The 18,914-nt window shown below is 50.6% G+C and overlaps 1 protein-coding gene across 1 annotated transcript in view; it reads left to right on the top strand.

The window, feature by feature from the left end:
- The window catches only part of CDA (cytidine deaminase), a 44,489-nt gene that overhangs the window by 11,331 nt on the left and 14,244 nt on the right, over nucleotides 1-18,914 (top strand). The window contains exons 2-3 of the mRNA XM_004705381.2: nucleotides 9,217-9,328; nucleotides 13,857-13,914. Coding sequence (XP_004705438.1) covers nucleotides 9,217-9,328; nucleotides 13,857-13,914 — 170 coding nt within the window. The remainder of the gene's footprint in view (nucleotides 1-9,216; nucleotides 9,329-13,856; nucleotides 13,915-18,914) is intronic.

Here is an 18,914-nt window from a genome sequence, read left to right as displayed (position 1 = left end):
GTATCAGACCAGTCACAATTCCCACACTGTGTCTCTGTAGCTCTGTGGGTCAGGAAGGGGAGGTCGTGTCTCATGATGAGGCTGACCCTACAGTCTTCTCTGTGTCTTGGCTGCTCCAAGCAGGAATGTCTTCCTCGAAGCTTGTTCTCTCTCTCTCTCTCTCTCTCTCTCTCTCTCTCTTAGTTTGCTCCCTTGTGGGGACTCTTAATCTTGATTAAAGTAACTCATTAAATTGTTTAAAGGTTGAAAAAAAAACACATCATTTCCTCTGTGGGTTTTCAAGCTGTAAACATTTTTTAACAGTTTTATGGACCTATAACTCATATAGCATACATTTAAATCGTTCGATCATATGAAAGAGTCGTGTAATCATTGCCATAATCCATTTCATGACCTTTCTTCTGCCTTGGACTTACTGTTGACAACTGCCCATTTCTCACCAATTCCCCTAGTCATGTCCCCCAACCAACCCACTCAGGCCATCGAATCAGTACTGGCTCACAGTGACCCCATGGGTTTCCCAGACTGGCACTGTTTATGGGTGCAGAAAGCCCAGCCTTTCTCCCACAGAGCTGCTGGTGGTTTCAAACTGCCAACCATGCGTATTGCAGCCCGACCCATAACCACTACACCACCAGGGTTCCTTTGTCCCTAGGAGCCTACTAATTCAGTTACTGTCTCTCCAGATATCCCTATCCTGGATTTAAAACATACAAAATAAGAATCATAAAAACAATCCAACAGAAGCAACAACACCCACATGGAAGAAGCACACCAGCCTGTGTGATTACAAGGTGTCGACAGGATCAGGTATCAGGCATCAGAAGACCCAAAACAATCGTACCAATATGAGTGAGTGGGGTCAGAGTGGAGACCCAAAGCCCATCTGTAGACAATTGGACATCCCTTCACAGAAGGATCACAAGGAAAGGACAAGTCAGTCAGTGCAGTACAGCACCGATGAAACATACAACATTCTTCTAGCTCTTTAATGCTTCCTACCACCCCGACCCCCACTAGCATGACCCCAGTTCTACCTTACAAACCCCTAATAAAATGTTAAAAAAGAAAAAAGAAAAAAAAAAGAGAGGCTGTCAATCCTTTTTGTCTCTTGAAATACAGAATTTTATTTAGAAACTTTTTCAAGTAGGAAAAAAATGGTCAAGAAAATGGATTCCCAATAAATTGGAATTTTTTTTTCTTTTTTAACATTTTATTAGGGGCTCATACAACTGTTATCCCAATCCATACACACATCAATTGTGTAAAGCGCATTTGTACATCGTTTCTCAAAACATTTTCTCTCCATTTAAACCCCCGACATTAGGTCCTCATTTTTCCCCTCCCTTCCCTCTCCCCCCTCCCGCATGAGCCCTTGATAGTTTATAAGTGGGTATTTTGTCATATCTTGCCCTGTCCAACGTCTCCCTTCATCCACTTTTTGGTTGTCTGTCCCCCAGAGAGGAGGTCACACACAGTTCCATGTAATCGGTTCCCTCTTTCCTACCCATTCTCCCTTTACCCTCCCTGTTTTGCCACTCACACCACTGGTCCTATAGGGCTCATCCGTCCTGGATTCCCTGTATTTTCAGTTCCTATCTGTACCAGTGTACCTCCTCTGGTCTAGCCAGTCTTGCAAGATAGAATTCGAGTCATGGTAGTGGGAGCAGGGAGGAAACCTTTAGGAACTAGAGGAAGGTTGTATTTCTCATCATTGTTACATCGCACCCTGACTGGCTCATCTCCTCCCCGAGACCCCTCTGCAAGGGGATCTCCAGTGGCCTACTAATGGGCTTTGGATCTCCACTCCGCACTCCCCACATCATTCACTATGGTAAGATTTTTTGTTCTGATGATGCCTTACACCTGATCCCTTCGACACCTCGTGGTTGCATAGGTTGGTGTGCTTCTTCCATGTGGGCTTTGTTGCTTCTGAGCTTGATGGCCACTTGATTACCTTCAAGCCTTTAAGACCCCAGATGCTATACTTTTTGATAGCTGGGCACCATCAGCTTTCTTCACCACATTTGCTTATGCACCCATTTGTCTTCAGTGATCCGTTCGACACCCCGTGATCACACAGGTTGATATGTTGTTCCATGTGGGCTTTGTTGCTTCTGAGCTAGATGGCCGCTTGTTTACCTTCAAGCTTTTAAGACCCCAGACGCTATATCTTTTGATAGCCGGGCACCATCAGCTTTCTTCACCACATTTGCTTATTCACCCGCTTTGTCTTCAGCGGTTGTGTCGGGAAGGTGAGCATCATAGAATGCCAATTTACTAGAAGAAAGTATTCTTGTGTTGAGGGAGTACTTGAGTGGAGGCCCAATGTCCTTCTGCTACCTTAATACTAAACCTATAAATGTAGGCTCATAGATCTATTTCCCCATCCTCATATAATATATTTGTATATGTACATGTCTTTATCTAGAGCTCTATAAATACCCTTTGCCTAAATTGGAATTTTAGGGCAATAAAATCTGCAAGGCCATGAACGAGAGCTAGCCCCTCTGCCATTTGGACAATGGTATTTACTTGTCTTCCTTCCTTCCTTTCTCTTTCTCTTGCTGTTTTCCTCTGAATTCCACACAGACCGTACCCTACGCAACAATATCATAAAACACCTGCTTCCTACACACATTAGAGGACAAGCTACCACCAGAAAGAAGTCAACACAAATACATCACGGGCTGGGCAATCCCAGTAGTGGCGACTCACATTTTTGCAGCGCTCTGCCACACGCATGAAGGGGGCCAGAACAGGCCGTGGGTTAGCGGGGTTGAAGGAGTTAGGGAATGAAATAGTTTAAATATTAAAGAAAATGAACATTTAGTAGCATGCTAACAATTGTATCTCCAAAGAGATTAGTGCCCTGTATTCCTATCCCAGTGGAGAGCTGTGGACGGTGGGTACCGAGAACACCCAAGCCCTGTGAGGGAGCAAGGGAGTGAGGGTCCTCACGGTCACGCCCTCGGCCAGAGGTCCGGGTGAAACTCGCAGCTGCGTCACCTGCCTGCTGGACTCGGACTCTAAGTGGACAGCTTGAAGGCACCAGCAAGGAGCAGTCCCCAGTGGGCCAGGGGAGCAGAGCAGAGACACAGGTCAACTTCAAAGACAGCCAAATGGGACCCAGCTCCCACCCCAATCCCACAGAGGTGGGCCAGCCCCCAAAAGTAGTTTGTTAGATTGGAAAATCGAGAACGCATCAACTCCAGTGCCAGGGCGGCGGCACACCCTCTTGCTTCTCGCCGGTACAGGTGTCTGGATTTTTGTGCTTCACAGGGATGATCTGGCCAGTGACATCCATCGGCTTTCCAAAGCAACTCTCAGCTCAGTTATCCGGTCAGAGGATAGGCCTCCAAGCGTTCCAGCAGCCCGGCAAGATCGATCAAGAGTTCATCCCAAACAAGAGAGCCAAGGTCTGGCTGGGCCTTCCCACACAGTGTCAAAACACACAGACTCTCTGGTCATGTCATATTTTGAAATCAATATGACAAAATCATATTTTGTCATCATTTCAGATTTTGAAAGATGGAAGCATATTTTACATCCTCTGAAGGCATTATTTATTTACTAAACGTTCTCTGCCGAGCTTTCACATTAGCTTAAAATTCAGTTCAGCCTTTATATTTCTCCACTGACACTGCCCCCGGCAAGCACACAGTGATCCCCATGGTCATGGTCAGCGTCTTTGCTCTCTGGTGGGCCAACTGGGTGGTAATACTGCTCTGCGACAAGATAGGAAGCTCCTAACTCATAGCTCTGGGAAAAGGAGCGAGACTTCTGCCCAGTGCACTTTAAAGGGGTGGTTTTTGCTTATGAGAAGAAGCGAGTGAGTCCTCTCGGAATCATAAAAGGGAGTAGTTTACAGTGAAGCACATGATTTGGAGTGAGGAATTCAGATGGCGCTCTGCTGATTCAGGCTGTTCATACTCTTCTTGCTCCACCTGCGGCCCTCCCCCCACCCCCGCCTCCCCTCCATCTGGTATCACAAAGCCTTCGTCTGGGTCACACAGAATGTCCACGGTCCTCAGCAGCAAGGGGCTGTTTTTCCCTCCCAAAGTAGAACTCTCTCTCCTTCTCTACATCTTCAACCTGCTGCGTCAACTCAGCGGCTTCGTCGTCCCGTGGTCCACACCCACACCGGCCGGCTGGCCGGCTTCAGTAGGTACAGCGGTTCTCTGTGTTGAGATGGGCCTCCTGGGGCTGCACTGCTAGGACTCGGAGGTTCCTTCAGCTTAATCAGAGGCAGAGCCAAGGGGCCACCACTGTTTCCTGATCTGATCTGGCAGCGACAAGTCTTTGCCATCTCAGTGTGCATCAAAAAAAACAACTTCGGGAACCACTGAACACATTCAAAATTGTCCTGAACCCTCCCCCTGACTGATTTGTCCACAGGAATGATCCTGTCAACACCCATCCTCTGAAAACCTGCTGGTAGAATTTTGAAGTTATGAATGTATTTGTGTTCTTCAAAGGAATGGAGCCAGGGGACAGCGTGTCCTTAAACTGGCAAGAAGCTACCCTGAGCACGACTGTTAGATCTTTGTCAGGTTCAACTGCAGGAACTCATTGACCCCAGCCAGCATGTCAGGATGACGCCCGTTATCAATGATGACTGACATTGAGTATACATCTCTACCATCTTCTGGACCTCCGGCCCGAGACCTCTGCTGATGCCCAGAAGCCCCCGTGCCACCCAGTGGGTAGAGAGGCCGTAAATCTTTATGGGAGCAGAAAACATCATCTTCCCAAGGAACACCTGGGGGGTTCAAACTGCTGACCTTGTATTTAGAGCCCAATGTTCAACTCACAGCAATCTGGCCCCCCCTACCCCTCCCCCACCACCCCCCAAAACCCTCTGTAGGCCAAAGTAGAATGCTTCATAGGGTTTCTGAGACAAAACCTTTATGAGAGCAGGCAGCATCATCCTTCTCCAAAGAGCGGCTGGTGGGTTAGAACTACCATCCTTGTGGTTAGCAATTGAACCCACAGCACCACAAGGGCTCCTTTTGTCTCTAGCCCAGTAGTTCTCAAATGGGGGTCCCCTGACCCACAGCATCAGCATCTGCTGGGAACTTGCTAGAAATGCAAATCCTTGGTCTTCAACCTACATAATCAGAAATCCCAGGGGTGGTGCTTGGGAATCTGTTTCAGAAGCCTTCCAGAAGATTCTGATGCCCACGTGCTCAAGTGTGAGAAACCCTGCTCAAATCTTATTAGGCTCTCAGAAGAGTGGTGGGTGCAGTGCTGTGGACATTGCACTCGAACTCTACATGCGCTCTCCTCTGAGTGACTGCCACAGTCTCCTCTTTGTGAACTGCCCTTGCTGATGCCTTCGTGAAAAGGAGCCTGGCGGTGCCATGGTGAAGTGTTGGGCTGATAATGTAAGGTGAGTGGTCCAAACCCATCAGCCACTCTACAGGAGAAAGATGAGGCTGTGTGCTCCCGTAAAGAGTTGTTGTTGTTGTTAGATGCCATTAAGTTGGTTCTGACTCACAGCAACTCAATGTTCAAGACTTTAGTCCTGCACCACCCTCACACTCTGTTCTACGTCTGAGCCATGACTGCAGCTGTGGCGTGTCTCTCTCTCTCTCTCTCTCTCTCTCTCTCTCTCTCTCTCTCTCTCTCTCTCTCTCTCTCTCTCTCTCTCTCTCTCTCTCTCTCTCTCTCATGCAAGGTCTTCCTCTCTTCTCCTGACTCTAGTTCACCAAGCTCGATGTCCTTCTTCGGAGACTGATCGCTCCTGACAACAGGTCCAAAGAATGTGAGTCACAGTCTCACCCTCCTCACTTCTAAGGATCGTTCGGGCTGGGCTTCTTCCCAGATAGATTTGTTTGTCTTCCTGGCAATCCATGGTATAGCTTGTTGTTGTTGAGTATACACACAGCCAGGCACACAGCAATTTCTACAGGTTCGATTCCGTGACATTGATTACATTCTTCAGGTCAGGCCACTAAGCTCATCTACCTTTTCCAAGTTGTTCTTCCACCATTAGCATAAGCTCACTGCCTCCCTTACTGCTTCTCCAATCTTTTGAATTGGTGTTATCAATTCTAGCTTATCTAGCTTATTCAAAGATCATAACACAGATGGCAGGCATTCCTTCTTAATTACGCTAACCTATTGTTTGACTTAAAGACTTCATGGGGGTATTTTCAATTCTAAGATTTAAGACGTAAAGACGACCTATAGGGGTCACAGTGAGTCTGCATTGCCTCAACGGCCGTGACTTTGTTGTGTTTTCCTTGAGTAAAGTGAGCCGGGTGCATATGGAGGAAGAGCGGTTCAGGTCATGGACCAGCCGGTGCAAAGATGCTGTCACCGGAGCAAGCGTGGCATCCTGGGATGTCACCGGAGCAAGCGTGGCATCCTGGGATGTCGAGAAGAGGCAGCAGCTGGAAGGTCAAGGACCACAAAAGGAGATGCGTTTCAAGAAGTGGGTGGGCACCAGGTCCTGTAGAGCCTTGCTCATGAAGAGGACAGGATGGCACCGGGCCTGAAGGCAAACAGCAGCGGAGCTGGCACCAACGTGGGGCCCAAGCCCCGACCACATCTTGCCCCGAGGGAGCAGAGGCCGAGTCACACCGCCTTGACTTTCATGCAATTCACAACAGCAGCAAGCAGCAACGATGCTTGTTCTGCGCCACGCTTGGTGCTAAAGGCTTCCAGGTGTGACCTCACTCGTAGTCCAAGAGAGAGGCGCTACCATGATTAACTTAGCACAAACGCTCCCAGCCGGTCCCACACAAGGGTCACAGGCAGAATGGATCCCCCGGGGCTCGCTGCACAGTGGGCGGGGTGAACTGGAGACTATTCTAAAACAATCTCCCATTCTCTCGCTCCTTAACTGGCCCATTGAAAAATGTTACAAACAATGAAGAAAGATTTCTCTCTAGGAGGCTGTTCTGAATGGCCAACCTAGACCCCAGCAATTGTCCCAAGAGTCGGGCCTTGTGCCATGCGCGACAGTGGCATTAACAGCACAGGAGCAGAAATCCAAGATTTGTGGGACTCGTGGGAAGGGGAAGACTGACCAGCCTGAACCAGTCCTGGAGCAGGGCTGGGGGCAGGGCAGACTGGACTGCCAAAGCTAGGAGGGTTGCTGGAGGTGGAGGGGGCGGGGGCGGGGGGTGGGGATGGGGGGGAAAGGCTGGCAGAGATTGTCCTCTAGGCGAGGGAGAAGCCAAATGGAAACAGGTCATTAATGTGGGTGCGGGCTGGTGAGGCCAGTGAAGGGCTGTGTTTAAAGGAAATAATTTCCGAAAGGAATCAGAGAGCTGGGTGGGGAGGTGAGGCCGGGAGCCAGAGAAAGGCTCTCATGGAGTCCGTCATTCTGCTGCGTGGACCTGGCAATGAATCTGAGCAATGAGCGTCCATGAAGCAGAAAACAAAACGGTCTGAGGGTCTGTCTGACTTCCTGTGACTTGACAGGGGGCGGAATCACCATATCGCATCAGCTGCCCCAGGCCCATCCTCTGAGGCAGGGGTCCAGCAGGCTTCCACCCTCTGGGCTGCTTCTCCAATTCTGACCCCGGCCATTCCCTCTCACAGCACTCTGCTTCTCAGAGGGGTTCGAGAGCGCATTCCAGTGGCCACACAACTCACAGACTCTACTCACAAGGATGGGGTGTATTAGGGAAGTTACAATTCTGGATTAGAAATGTTCAGGATATAATTCTTTGGTCAGGACAGCCTCCATGCTCAAAAGCAGGGCTCCAGCAAGTCAGCAAGCCTAGCTTCATCACTAAGTGCCTGGCCTAGAGGGACCCCATTCTACCTGCAAGTCTCCTGCCCAAAGGCACTCAGCTGTATGGATGGGTTCGGAACCCCACCACTGTCTCGTGCTCTGGCTCCTGGTTTTGCTGCTACCCCCCCCCTCCTCTGACCCTGCTCTGGTGCCATTGCCTTCTGTCCCTGGATGGAGAAAGGTCAATGTGCAGGAATCTCAGGAGCCAAAAGACACAGCTCCTCAATCTTGATTGTAGTGAGATCCTCCTACTGTTGAGCTGTCGGGCTGTTAAACCCAGCTGAATGGCCAACTGACCAACCCTCTTAGTGGAGTCTTTATCATTACAATTAACCCTACTGTGCTTTACAAGTAACTCACTCAACTCAACCACATAGTCTATCATCATCTTCCTCCACCTCCTCTTACCCAGACCCATCCAGAAGAAGGTGTGTGGTGGGAGTTACAAAGACCAGTCTACAGGTAGAAGAGCCCCATCAAGCCCCACAGTCCTTCAACCCAGCTGGAAAAGACCGGCCATGGGCCAGAGTCAGGGGCTTAGGAGCTCCACTGCTCTGTTCCGCTTGGTTGTCCCAGAGCTCAGACTCCTGTCTCCATGCCCCGCCAACCCCAGAGAGGTGTCCTCACCCCCGTAGTCAAAGCTGGCACACATTATTGAAACGGACAAGCTCATGCCATCCCAGTTCTTTAATTGACCTAAAGGCTAAGCAAAAACTGTGACAAAAGTGCTTCCCTCTGAAGGCCTCCTCCCCCACTCTGACAGGCCTTTGATCTGCTCCAGGCAACCTGTGCTTTGTCATCACAGTGGAAAGCAGGCCTGTCGTTTTGCTTAGGACAATCCTTGTTTGAACTACTTCTCTCGGATTCCGCATCAGAGAGGAGCAGTCAGTTTTTGTCCCCCGGACAGGTGTGCCGATTTTCTCACCAGGAACGCCTACTAAAGACCAGATCCAGGGAGGGATCACAAAACAAGGTGTCTAAGACTCCCTAAATCTACTTTTGTTTTACTTCGGTCCATTCCATTTACTTAGGCTTACTTGGTGATAGATGAGTTTTTAACTTGTTTTTTTCTGCTCTCTGTATCCCTAAATGATACTAAAAGGCTCCCCCAAAGGGATACCCCCACTGCAGCATGGCGGCTCGTCCTGCCGTCCCCGCTAGCCTGAATACGTCTGCTTCTGCCATCTTGGCCGGGCTCTGTCCCCTCAGCCTCACACCTGTGTTGGTGCTCTCGTGCTTCAAGAGGCAGTGGGGGAGTCATGAGCGGAGAAGGTTCTTGGAAAAGACTTTGATCAATTGGGCCAGAGAATCTACCGGTGCTTCCGGTCTAATGACCATCGCTTTCGCTCCACCTTGGTCAGAGCAACGGTGCCCTCTCCACCCTGGAATGGACAAGCCTGTCACTGAACACAGGCAGCGGGACCTGGGTCCCCTGGGCTTACCACTGAACTCTCCTCTCTTCTCAGGGTGTAATGTCGAAAATGCCTGCTACCCGCTGGGCATCTGTGCTGAACGGACTGCCATCCAGAAGGCCATCTCAGAAGGGTACAAGGACTTCAAGGCAATCGCCATTGCTAGGTGAGTGGGAACGCTGGGGGCAGTGAGATTCATTCCTCCAGGCAGCAAACACGCACCTTTAGCCTGCCATTCATTCATCTAGCAGATGCTGTGCACAGGGCACTGTGTAGGACCCTGGGCCTAGTGCTAAGGATAAGGAAGTTAATGAAAACGGACTCTGTCCTTGGTGAGCCAACACAGCCAGAAACCATTCTGACTCCTCGCTGCCCCGCCAGACAGAGCAGAACCGCCCCAGAGAGTTTTTACAAAAGCAGATCTCTGCAGCTTTCTCCCGGAGTAGAGGAGGGGTTTGAGCCACAGGCCTTTAGGTTAGCAGCCAAATACGTAGCCCACTGCACCACTGGGCTCCTCAACACAAGGGCAGGTGTGTTCGTGTACTAACAAAAGCACAAGAGCATGACAAACACCCCCAACATCGAGCAGAGAGGCAACACAGACACCTGAAGCCAGGAGGAGCCTCAGGTCACTGGCTGTAGACAGCCCCCCGCCACCCCACCCCCTCCATTTTATAGCCACCGACACTGAGGTCCAGGATAGGCTACAGGAGGGGCGAACCTTGAAAACCTATGCTGAGCTCAGGCAGACAGTCACAAAGGACAAACGTGTGATCTCCCATGAGCTCTCTCAAAGGCCAATGTACGGAGACCAAGGCATGTCCATGGGAGCCATGGACTAGGAAGTCGGTTACTGTTTCTGGTGATTGAAAAGTTGGCCGTGATTATGATCAAGAGTGATGCGACATGATGGAAAAATACTGAATCGGTGACTGTTCTGTGATATGTGTGTGTACACACATGCATACTTAACAATTGGGACCCTTCCGGTGGAACTATTTGGAGAGGGATATCAATAACCGTGGCACAACACAAAGAATACCATCAATGGCACTGAATCGCACATGTAGAAGTTGTTGAGCTGGGGAATGTTTTACTGGAAAAACATAATTACATGAATAACCAGGAGTACAAGGAAGAAATGTTCTAAAATGGATTGTGGTGACAATCGTACCAAACTTCTTGATATGATATGTGGATGAAGTGCCAATAAAACTGTTCTAAATAACTAAAAGTGCTAGTTTTATAAAGGCAAGAGAAAGAAAAAGAATGTAGACCCTTCAAAAATAAAAAGAAACTGAAGCCCAGAGAGGCTGGAGCACTTCCCAGGAGTGAGTGGTTGAGCCCAGACAAGAGACCGAGTCTCCGGAGTCTGGGCTCTTTCTGCTGTACCATGCGGTGCCAGGAGGCAAAACGCTTTTCCAATGCGCCTCTGGCTTCTTCACGCACCACACTCACCAACGCCCGGTGTGTCTGGGCAGTCAACCTAGCAGTTGGCAGGCAGGCCGGCACTGATACTGTTCAGTCCCGGTTCAGATTCCAGCCAAGGTACTGGCTGAACAAGAGCCCCAGTCAGCCCTCTGGATGCCCTGGATGTCCCAGGCCCCGTGTGCCTGTTTACCGGCAAAGGCAGGAGGCGGGTGCTCGTTGGCCCTGCACCAGGAGGCAGTGGCTTCAGGAGTCCATCTGGGACATGGGCTCCTGCTAATGTGCATGCCATTACATGTCCGATTTAATGGTCAGTGGTTCTAAGAGGACGTTCGTGGCCAGTGCAGGACACAAGAAACTGGCATGAGAAATGAGACTGCCCGGCTGGCCCGTGTTGGTCCTGAGGGGCACCTGGCTACAGTGTGGGTCACGCACCGGCATGAATTCGGGCAGCACGGCAGGGACTTTCCTGGAGCAGAAACGCAGGCTGGTTCTACAGCAGGGGCGGCTGGGGCCGTGGACAGAAACAAGCCCACTGTGCTTTTACAAGATGCTGAGTTTGGCCTTGGCCTGACTCTGGCCCAGAGTGGTCCAGCCTACTGAAGGCTTGCTTCTAAGTGACGGAAGCCCACAGTCCACCTACAGGAAGGGCCCCCGTGTCTCCAGCCCACCCGAGGACCCAGGGCTGTGCTGGCTTCCCCCCGGCTTCGGGACCAGTGGATGCGGCCGAGCTGGGAACATTGTGTGCGACAGAACTGAGAGCAGAATGTGAATGACACTCGATGTGAAAAGGAGGGAAATAGCTCCACTGCCAAACCGATCCAAGCAAATCATGATGTTCTGGGGAAACGAGGCCGAAGTCAACAGAAGGGCAATGGCATGGCAGCAGCCTGGCTCTGTCTGGAGTTTTCCAGATGAAAGGCTTTTTCTCATGGGCGTGATCGCCCTCTCAACACGGCTGGGTGTTACGCGTGATGATTGGCGATGTCCTTATTGACCCCAAACCGGGGCTCATCTGCACTGGACTCTGAGTATTCATCCTCTGCGGCATCCCCCCAGGAGCCCTGGCCGGCACCCCCAGTCACGACTGCACTCTTGGATCGTTAGCTTGAGGGGGTGGGTTTAGAGCCAGTGTGGAAAGCGCCAACCCCCTTGTTGGTGTGGAACAGCGTGGAGGGCCCTGCGCCCTCTGTCAGGATGCACAAGCCCCCTCAGCGTAGCCCAGGACGCCACAGGACCCAGGAGGGGATCTCGCGAACAGAGAGAGGAACGGCCTTCACAGGAGCCCAGCCTTCGCTAAAGCCATCCAGGTCAACCCACAACCAGCAAGCCCATTCTGTGTCTGGCCTGCGAGTCTGATAAGCCTGGCTTCAACACAGGACCAAGTACAAACCACAGCAAACCGTAAATCTCCTACAAGGGGCACAAGCTGGGGAAGGGCAGGGGATTCGGAGAAAGGGGGACGTGTGTGGGGAGGCTGTGATGATCTCTCTGAGGGGCATTTTCTGCCCAGGCTCCCAAGATGGTTGAGGGATGGTTAAAAGTCCAGGCTCCAGGGTTTGAGACCCAGTTTCAAATTCAACTCCACGGTTAGCTTGGTCTGTGGCCTCAGGCATTTTGCTTAAACCCTCAGAGCCTGGAGTTTCTGCTGTGAAATAGAGAAGGAGTTAAAGCATCCCCATTGGACCATTTTGATAATTCAACTAAATTATTTCAATGCAGTCCCTAGAACAGAGTATGCAGAATCAACACCGTTTTTATCTTATTATTACTTCTGCAAGGCATACAACTTCCAAAGACAGCGTAGTCAGGAAGCTAGATTTTAGGTTCAAATCCTGGCTCTGTGACTTTTTATCTCTGGGTAAGCCACTTCCCCTTTTACGACCTATCAAAAAACAAAAAACAAACTCACTGCCATCATCAAGTTGATGCTGACTCCCAGCAACTCTATGGGACAGGGCAAAACTGCTACCTTGGGCTTTTGAAACTGTAACTCTTGACGGACATGGAAAGCCTCATCTTTCTCCTGCAGCGCAGCTGGTGGTTTCGAACTGCTGACTTTGCAGGCAGCAGCCCAGTCCACGACCACATCAATAATAAAGAATGCCTGAATCAAAACCGGTTGGTGCTGAGTCAATTTCTGCTCCTGGCAAACCCACACGTGTTGAAGTAGAAGCAGATTCACCAGGCCTTTCTTCTGAGATGCTTGTGGGTGGACTCAAACCTTCGATCTTTCTGTTAGCATTAACCATTTACACCACCCAGATAGCCCGTAGGTGCATCTGGGTAAGGGCTGGGCTGCAAACCTCAAGGTTAATGATTCAACCCTCCCAGCTGCTCAGTGGGAGAAAGCCAAGACTATCTGCTCATGTAAAGGTCGGGGCTCCAATCCTCCTGCAGCTCTGTGGGAGCAAGACCTATCGATTTGCTTCTGTGACGATTAAACAAACAAACCTACCACCACCTAGTCGATTCGGCTTCACAGGGACACTGTACAGTTTCTGAAGCTGTCAGTCTTTAAGGAAACAGGCAGCTCACCTCTCTCCCACGGAGCATCTAGTGGGTTTGAACTATCAGCCTTGTGGTTAACAACCCATTGCTTATCTGACTGTGTGTTGCATGAGTCTGAAAAAGAATTTATAGACTGACATTGGGCATATGGGCTAATCTCAGACTTACAGTCTTGATCTACACTTGGCTGGGCTGCTTTCTTAATATACAATGACTCTGCTATAAAGCTCTCTCTTACACACTTGTGAGTGTCTCTGGGTTTGTTTCTCTAGTCTACCCAGACTCACACCATCATCTGAGTCTCCCTCTCTGCTTTAAATTGAACTGGCCCAGGAGATCCCCTTGGAAGCCATTCTTAGGATCGGGTCCTTTTTTGGAAGGCACCCTAGGGAGACGAAGGCCAGTGCGTTCCTGAGAGAACCTGTCTGCAGCCATCTACTGCTTGTGGAGACATTAGTCAACATGTTCTGTCTTGTAATAAAGTGGCAGCCTGGTAGCAATACTCTGACTCCCCCTCATATTAACACTTCACTGGGAGAACTCTAGTTTACTATGTTGCCCATTGGGCTATGTAATCTCTTGAAATCCAGAAAGAAACTGTCCTTCCACAATGTATCCCCCGAGTGTGATGACAGCTAAAGGTTTATCCAATACAGTGTGGTCCGGAGCAGGGCAAGGACTCAGGGCCTGAGCCTTAGCAATTTTCCATGTGCCTTGGGAATGACTGACCTGAGTTTGATTCTCTGCTTCCCCAGTGACCTGCAGGATGAGTTTATCTCGCCGTGTGGAGCCTGCAGGCAAGTCATGAGAGAGGTAAGCAGCTTCCCTTTCTAGAAAGTGAACCGGATGAGTCTCCTTTCCAGGCTGTGGGCACAATGCCAGGCCACCAGGGAGAAGACCTGCTTGCTCCGTGAGCAGGTCTCCAGTGGCCTTCTTCCTCCGTTCGCATGGGTCACTGGGGAACGATTCTCCCTTTCAACAAATGGTTACTGGGTGAGTGCCGGTGGCTATTGAGCTGGGTCTGGGAAAGGACACGTAAGGTCCTGGCACACCCACCCCAGCCCCGAGCTTGCCGTCTAGTACAGGAGACAGACACTGAGCAAGGGCAATAAGCAGAGTTTGAGAGGCTGCAGAGAAAGGAATGCAGGAAAACAGCGGAGAGTACGTCAGAGTAGCCATTGCTTTAGATCCTGGTGACTCGGCTGCCAGGGAGCCAACACCGTCTCGTGGCGCCCCCCGTGTGTCTCGGTGTAGAGTTTTCAGTGACTGGTGTTTTTGCATCAATCGATTGTCAGACCTGTCTTCCACCTGGGCCAAATCTGGCCTGTTGCCCGGTTTTGTAAACAGAGGCTTACTGGAACACAGCCACATGCATTCATCTGATTGGTCCATCGTTTGTGTTGCCCATCGCTGCTGCAGGAGTCCTGGTAGAGTAGTGGTTATGCACTGGGCTGCCATCCTCAAGACCCACAGTTTGAACCACCAGCTGCTTTGTGGGGCGGGGGGGAGACAGGGCTTTCTACTGTTAAGTGTGACAGTCTGAGAAACTCACGGGCAGTTCCACCCTGGGTTATGGGGTCGTGATGAGTCGGCAGTGAGCTTGGTTGGCGCTACTGGTCAAACTATTCCCATGGAGTTGGTACTGACTCTCTCTCAGTGGTCCTACAGGACAGGGTAGAATCCTAGCCTTGCCAAGGCTGTGAATGTTCACAGCAGCACACTGCCCACTTTTCTCCTGTGGGGTAGCTGAGTTTGGGGTTCACAGCCAAGTGTGCTTTAACCGTTGTGCCTCCAGGACTCCCCAGTTAAATCAGAGGCCAGGCGACCCTTGGTGGTGGTGGTCACATGCCATCAGGTTGAGTCTGACTCTCTCTCATAGGACCCTGTGTGGGAGTAGAACTGCCCCATAGGGCTTCCTAGGTGCTAATCTGGGGTGAGTGTGAGTTTGAGTGTGGGGGTGTGGGGGTGTGAATGTACAGTTTTGGTGGGAAGGAGGCGGATGCCAATGGCTTGTGTGGATTCTCAAAGAAAGGGGGCTATTCCTGCCACAGTCCCTAAAGACAAAAGCAGGGGCTAAAGGAGCCCCACCTGCCCGTGGGCTCTGCCTGCGGACCTCGGTTCTCCTGTGAATCAAACCAGTCGCCTTGGCCTCCACTGCCCTCCTGGCAACCTCAAGTCAGAGCCGAGGCCTCAGACTCGTTACAGCAGGTCAGTCCTGACTGACAACGTGAAACCAACCGGAAGAGATCCCAGTTTTCAAAATGTTCCCCCGTTCTGCTTATTGATCCTTTTCACGCAAATTTTGAATCTTCAGGTCGAAGGACTGGAACGAGAGACTGGAGAGGGTGGAGAGAGGCCTTCAGGAGGCAGATGCAGGGGGCTGGACGCATGTGTAAAGGGGAGTGATGAGGAGATCATCTTTGGTCCAAATGCCACTGTGCCAACCCTGTGGGCACGAGATTTGATGGCAAGGCAACGCATCTGCGGTCCTAACAAGGAGCCTGTTTCTAGCAGCACTGAGACCTGTCATTTTTCTCAATCTGGTGATAGTTTCCATTCTCCCCAGTTTTTAAAACCCAGGACTGTTCTTCCTCAGCCATGATTGGACCAGGACCAACCTCCTGGAAGCTGCGGTGACCTTAGAGCCAAAGGTCACCCTTGGCAGAAGACCCAATCTCGTGTGTGTGTGTGTGTGTGTGTGTGTGTGTGTGTGTGTGTGTGTTGGAAATGCAGAGTACCCTCAGAAAGAGAGAGAGAGCTGTTTCTAAAATATTTCCATGGGCCAATTTAGGAGCAAGATAGACGTTGTTTTAGGAGAGGAGCCCTGATAGCATAGTGGATTATCAACTGGCCTGTTAACTACCAATTCATAAGTTCAAACACAATAGCCGCTCCGCAAGAGAAAGATGAGACTTTCCGCTCCCATAACGATTTATGCCTTGGAAACCCAAAGTTGTCCCTGCCCTGTGGGCCGGATGGGTCAGAACTGACTCGATGGCGTGAGCTGACTTTGAGTGTGGCACCGACACGCTCCGGCTCCATCAGCACCCTGGGCCCCGAGGTCGCATTCTGCCCGGGCAGAGTAGGGTTTTCAATAGCTGGTGTTCCAGAGGGAGCGCACCAAGCCTTTCTTCCGAGGCTCCTGTGGTAGGACTTGAACTTCCAACCTTCTGATTAGCAGCCGAGTGCATTGTTTGCACCAGCCAAGGAGGCCGCTCTGTACACGGCATCTCATCCTGTCCCAGGCCAGGCCGAGCCAGGAAGTGTGTGTGCTCTTATTATCCCCGTGGTCGCATGAGAGCCCCCAGCTCAGAGATGTGAAACGACATGCTGGCATGCCCGCCAGGTCCTGGCTGGCTCTGAAGGACCCCGCCCCCACCCCTCCAGCCACCCCCATCCCTCCCACTGCCTCTTTGTCTGGATCAGTGGTTCTCAACCTTCCTCTTGCCGCGACCCTTTCATACAGTTCCTCATGTGGTGGTGACCCCCCAGCCATAACATTATTTTCATTGCTACTTCATCACTCATTTTGCTACTGTTATGAATCGTCATGTCAATATCTGATATACAGGATGTATTTTCTTTTTTTTTTTTAATCATTTAATTAGGGGTTCATACAACTCTTATCACAATCCATACATACATCAATTGTGTAAAGTACATTTGTACATTCATTGCCCTCATCAAACTGTCAGTCTTTCAATTAGCTGCCAGGCAATTTCATGGTTTTTGCCATCTAAACACACCGTTCACCTACTTCCTGTTTTTGTTTTTTTTTTCAAAAATTTTTAAATTTTATTTATTTTTTAAAGCATTTTATTAGGGGCTCATACAACTGTTATCGCAATCCATACACACATCAATTGTGTAAAGCGCATTTGTACATCATTCTCAAAACATTTTCTCTCCACTTAAACCCCCAACATTAGGTCCTCATTTTTCCCCTCCCTCCCCGCTCCCCTCTCCCTCATGTGCCCTTGATAGTTTATAAATTGGTATTTTGTCATATCTTGCCCTGTCCAATGTCTCCCTTCACCCACTTTTCGGTTGTCTGTCCCCCAGAGAGGAGGTCACATATAGTTCCTTGTAATCGGTTCCCTCTTTCCTACCCACTCTCCCTCTACCCACCCTGTTTCGCCACTCACACCACAGGTCCTGTAGGGCTCATCCGCCCTGGATTCCCTGTATTTTCAGTTCCTATCTGTACCAGTGTACATGCAGGATGTATTTTCATCGCTATAAATTGAACATCATTAAAGCATAGTGATGAATCACAAAAACAATATGTCGTTATATATTGTGAAATATTTATTTCTAATAACAAATAAATGAAATGTCTTGAAGCATGGTGTAGCATGGGTAACAGTCTTCACGCTAAGTACTTGTAGGTTGGCATATCTGCATGTGGGTGGACCCGCCTGGAGAAGGATAGAAGAGTCGTGTGTCGGTTCCTAAGACCTTGGGAAGTATGTGTTTTTCGATGATCTGAGGCGACCCCTGTGAAAGGGGCATTTGACCCCAAGGGAGTCACAACCCACAGCTTGTGAACCACTGCTCTGGATGGCTCTATAAAGCTAGCGAGCTTCCTTGCCGCTGTGGGAGAAGCTCTGGGGTGCTGAAGGTGTGGGAGCTTCTTGGTCTGTGGGCCTGCCTGCTTTGGGGTTGTTTGTATTGGGGAGGCTTGTTTCAGATTGGTTTTTGTGCTCGTTTGTATTGTATTGGGGAGGCTTGTTTCAGATTGGTTTCAGATTGGCTTGTGCAACATTCTCGTCTGCCCCTACTTCCTGCTGGGGCGCAAGACCAGGCTTCACAGATATACACGGAGCCGGCGCTGAGGCACTGGAGTCCACAGGATGAAACCTGCCTCGCTTTACAGAGACAGAGGTTACTCCCAGCAAAGCGGCTGGTCTGGGGTCACATGAGGGAGCCACATCAGGACACCTCGGCCCTGGCCCGGGCCTCGACTTGGTCCAATAGCTCATTGCTCTTCTCTCCAAGTAGATCAGAGGCTGGCAAACGAGGGAAGCTGAATCAAAGGACTGAGGGGGGGGCTAAACTGGAACCAAAATGCAAATAAGAGATGCGGCAAGGGGGCCAGGGACCTGGCACTTCAACTTGGCCCCACTCAATCGGCCCAACCCTCAGGCAGAGCCTGCCCAGCAGAAAACAGTCCTTCTTTGAAACATTAATTTTTTAAAGATCCAGATGACGGATGATGCCCGGTAATAACTGGGTGATGCAGACAGACAGGCGCTTGGGAGAACAGCAGGCTGCACGTCTGGGCAGCCACTCGCAGTCAGCGTGCTCAGTGAGAAGGGCGTCCGTGAACTGAGACCCTATGACGTGGGGCCATGCACACAGGTAGCAGATGCCCCGTGTCTCTAATTTTCACACCACCCGGCCAGGTAGAGCGCCGTCTGTTGACTCTAACTCCATGTTCTCCCCATCATGGGGCCACCGACAACTAAATTCACCCCGAGGCCAGCCCTGTGTGGCCCACTCTGCCCCTCTCTAGCACCACTTTGCAGGCCAGCTGGGAAGGCCGAGGTCACCCAGCCAGCACGTGGAAGCTCCTGGTGGTGCAAGGAGACACACGGGGAGACAGATTTGCACAAAAATGCCTGCTTCTCTGGCTTCACTCTGCTCAACCTCTGTTTCCTCCTCAGTAAGACGGGGCTGACGATAACAGCACCTCCCTCCTCCGAGGATGCTGGAGTAAGGCCTGCGCACACCTGGTGTCCCCGGCACAGGAGGTGCCCTGGTGGCCCGGCTCAGCTGCTAACTGGAAAGTCAGCAGCAGTCTGGACTCCCCC

The sequence above is a fragment of the Echinops telfairi genome, unplaced genomic scaffold, assembly GCF_000313985.2.
Source record: "Echinops telfairi isolate 266 unplaced genomic scaffold, ASM31398v2 ScPeMD7_7457;HRSCAF=8495, whole genome shotgun sequence".
NCBI classification, from domain to species: Eukaryota; Metazoa; Chordata; class Mammalia; order Afrosoricida; family Tenrecidae; genus Echinops; species Echinops telfairi.
The sequence above is the reverse complement of the archived record's forward strand: the minus strand, read 5'-3'. Positions and strand labels throughout refer to the sequence as shown.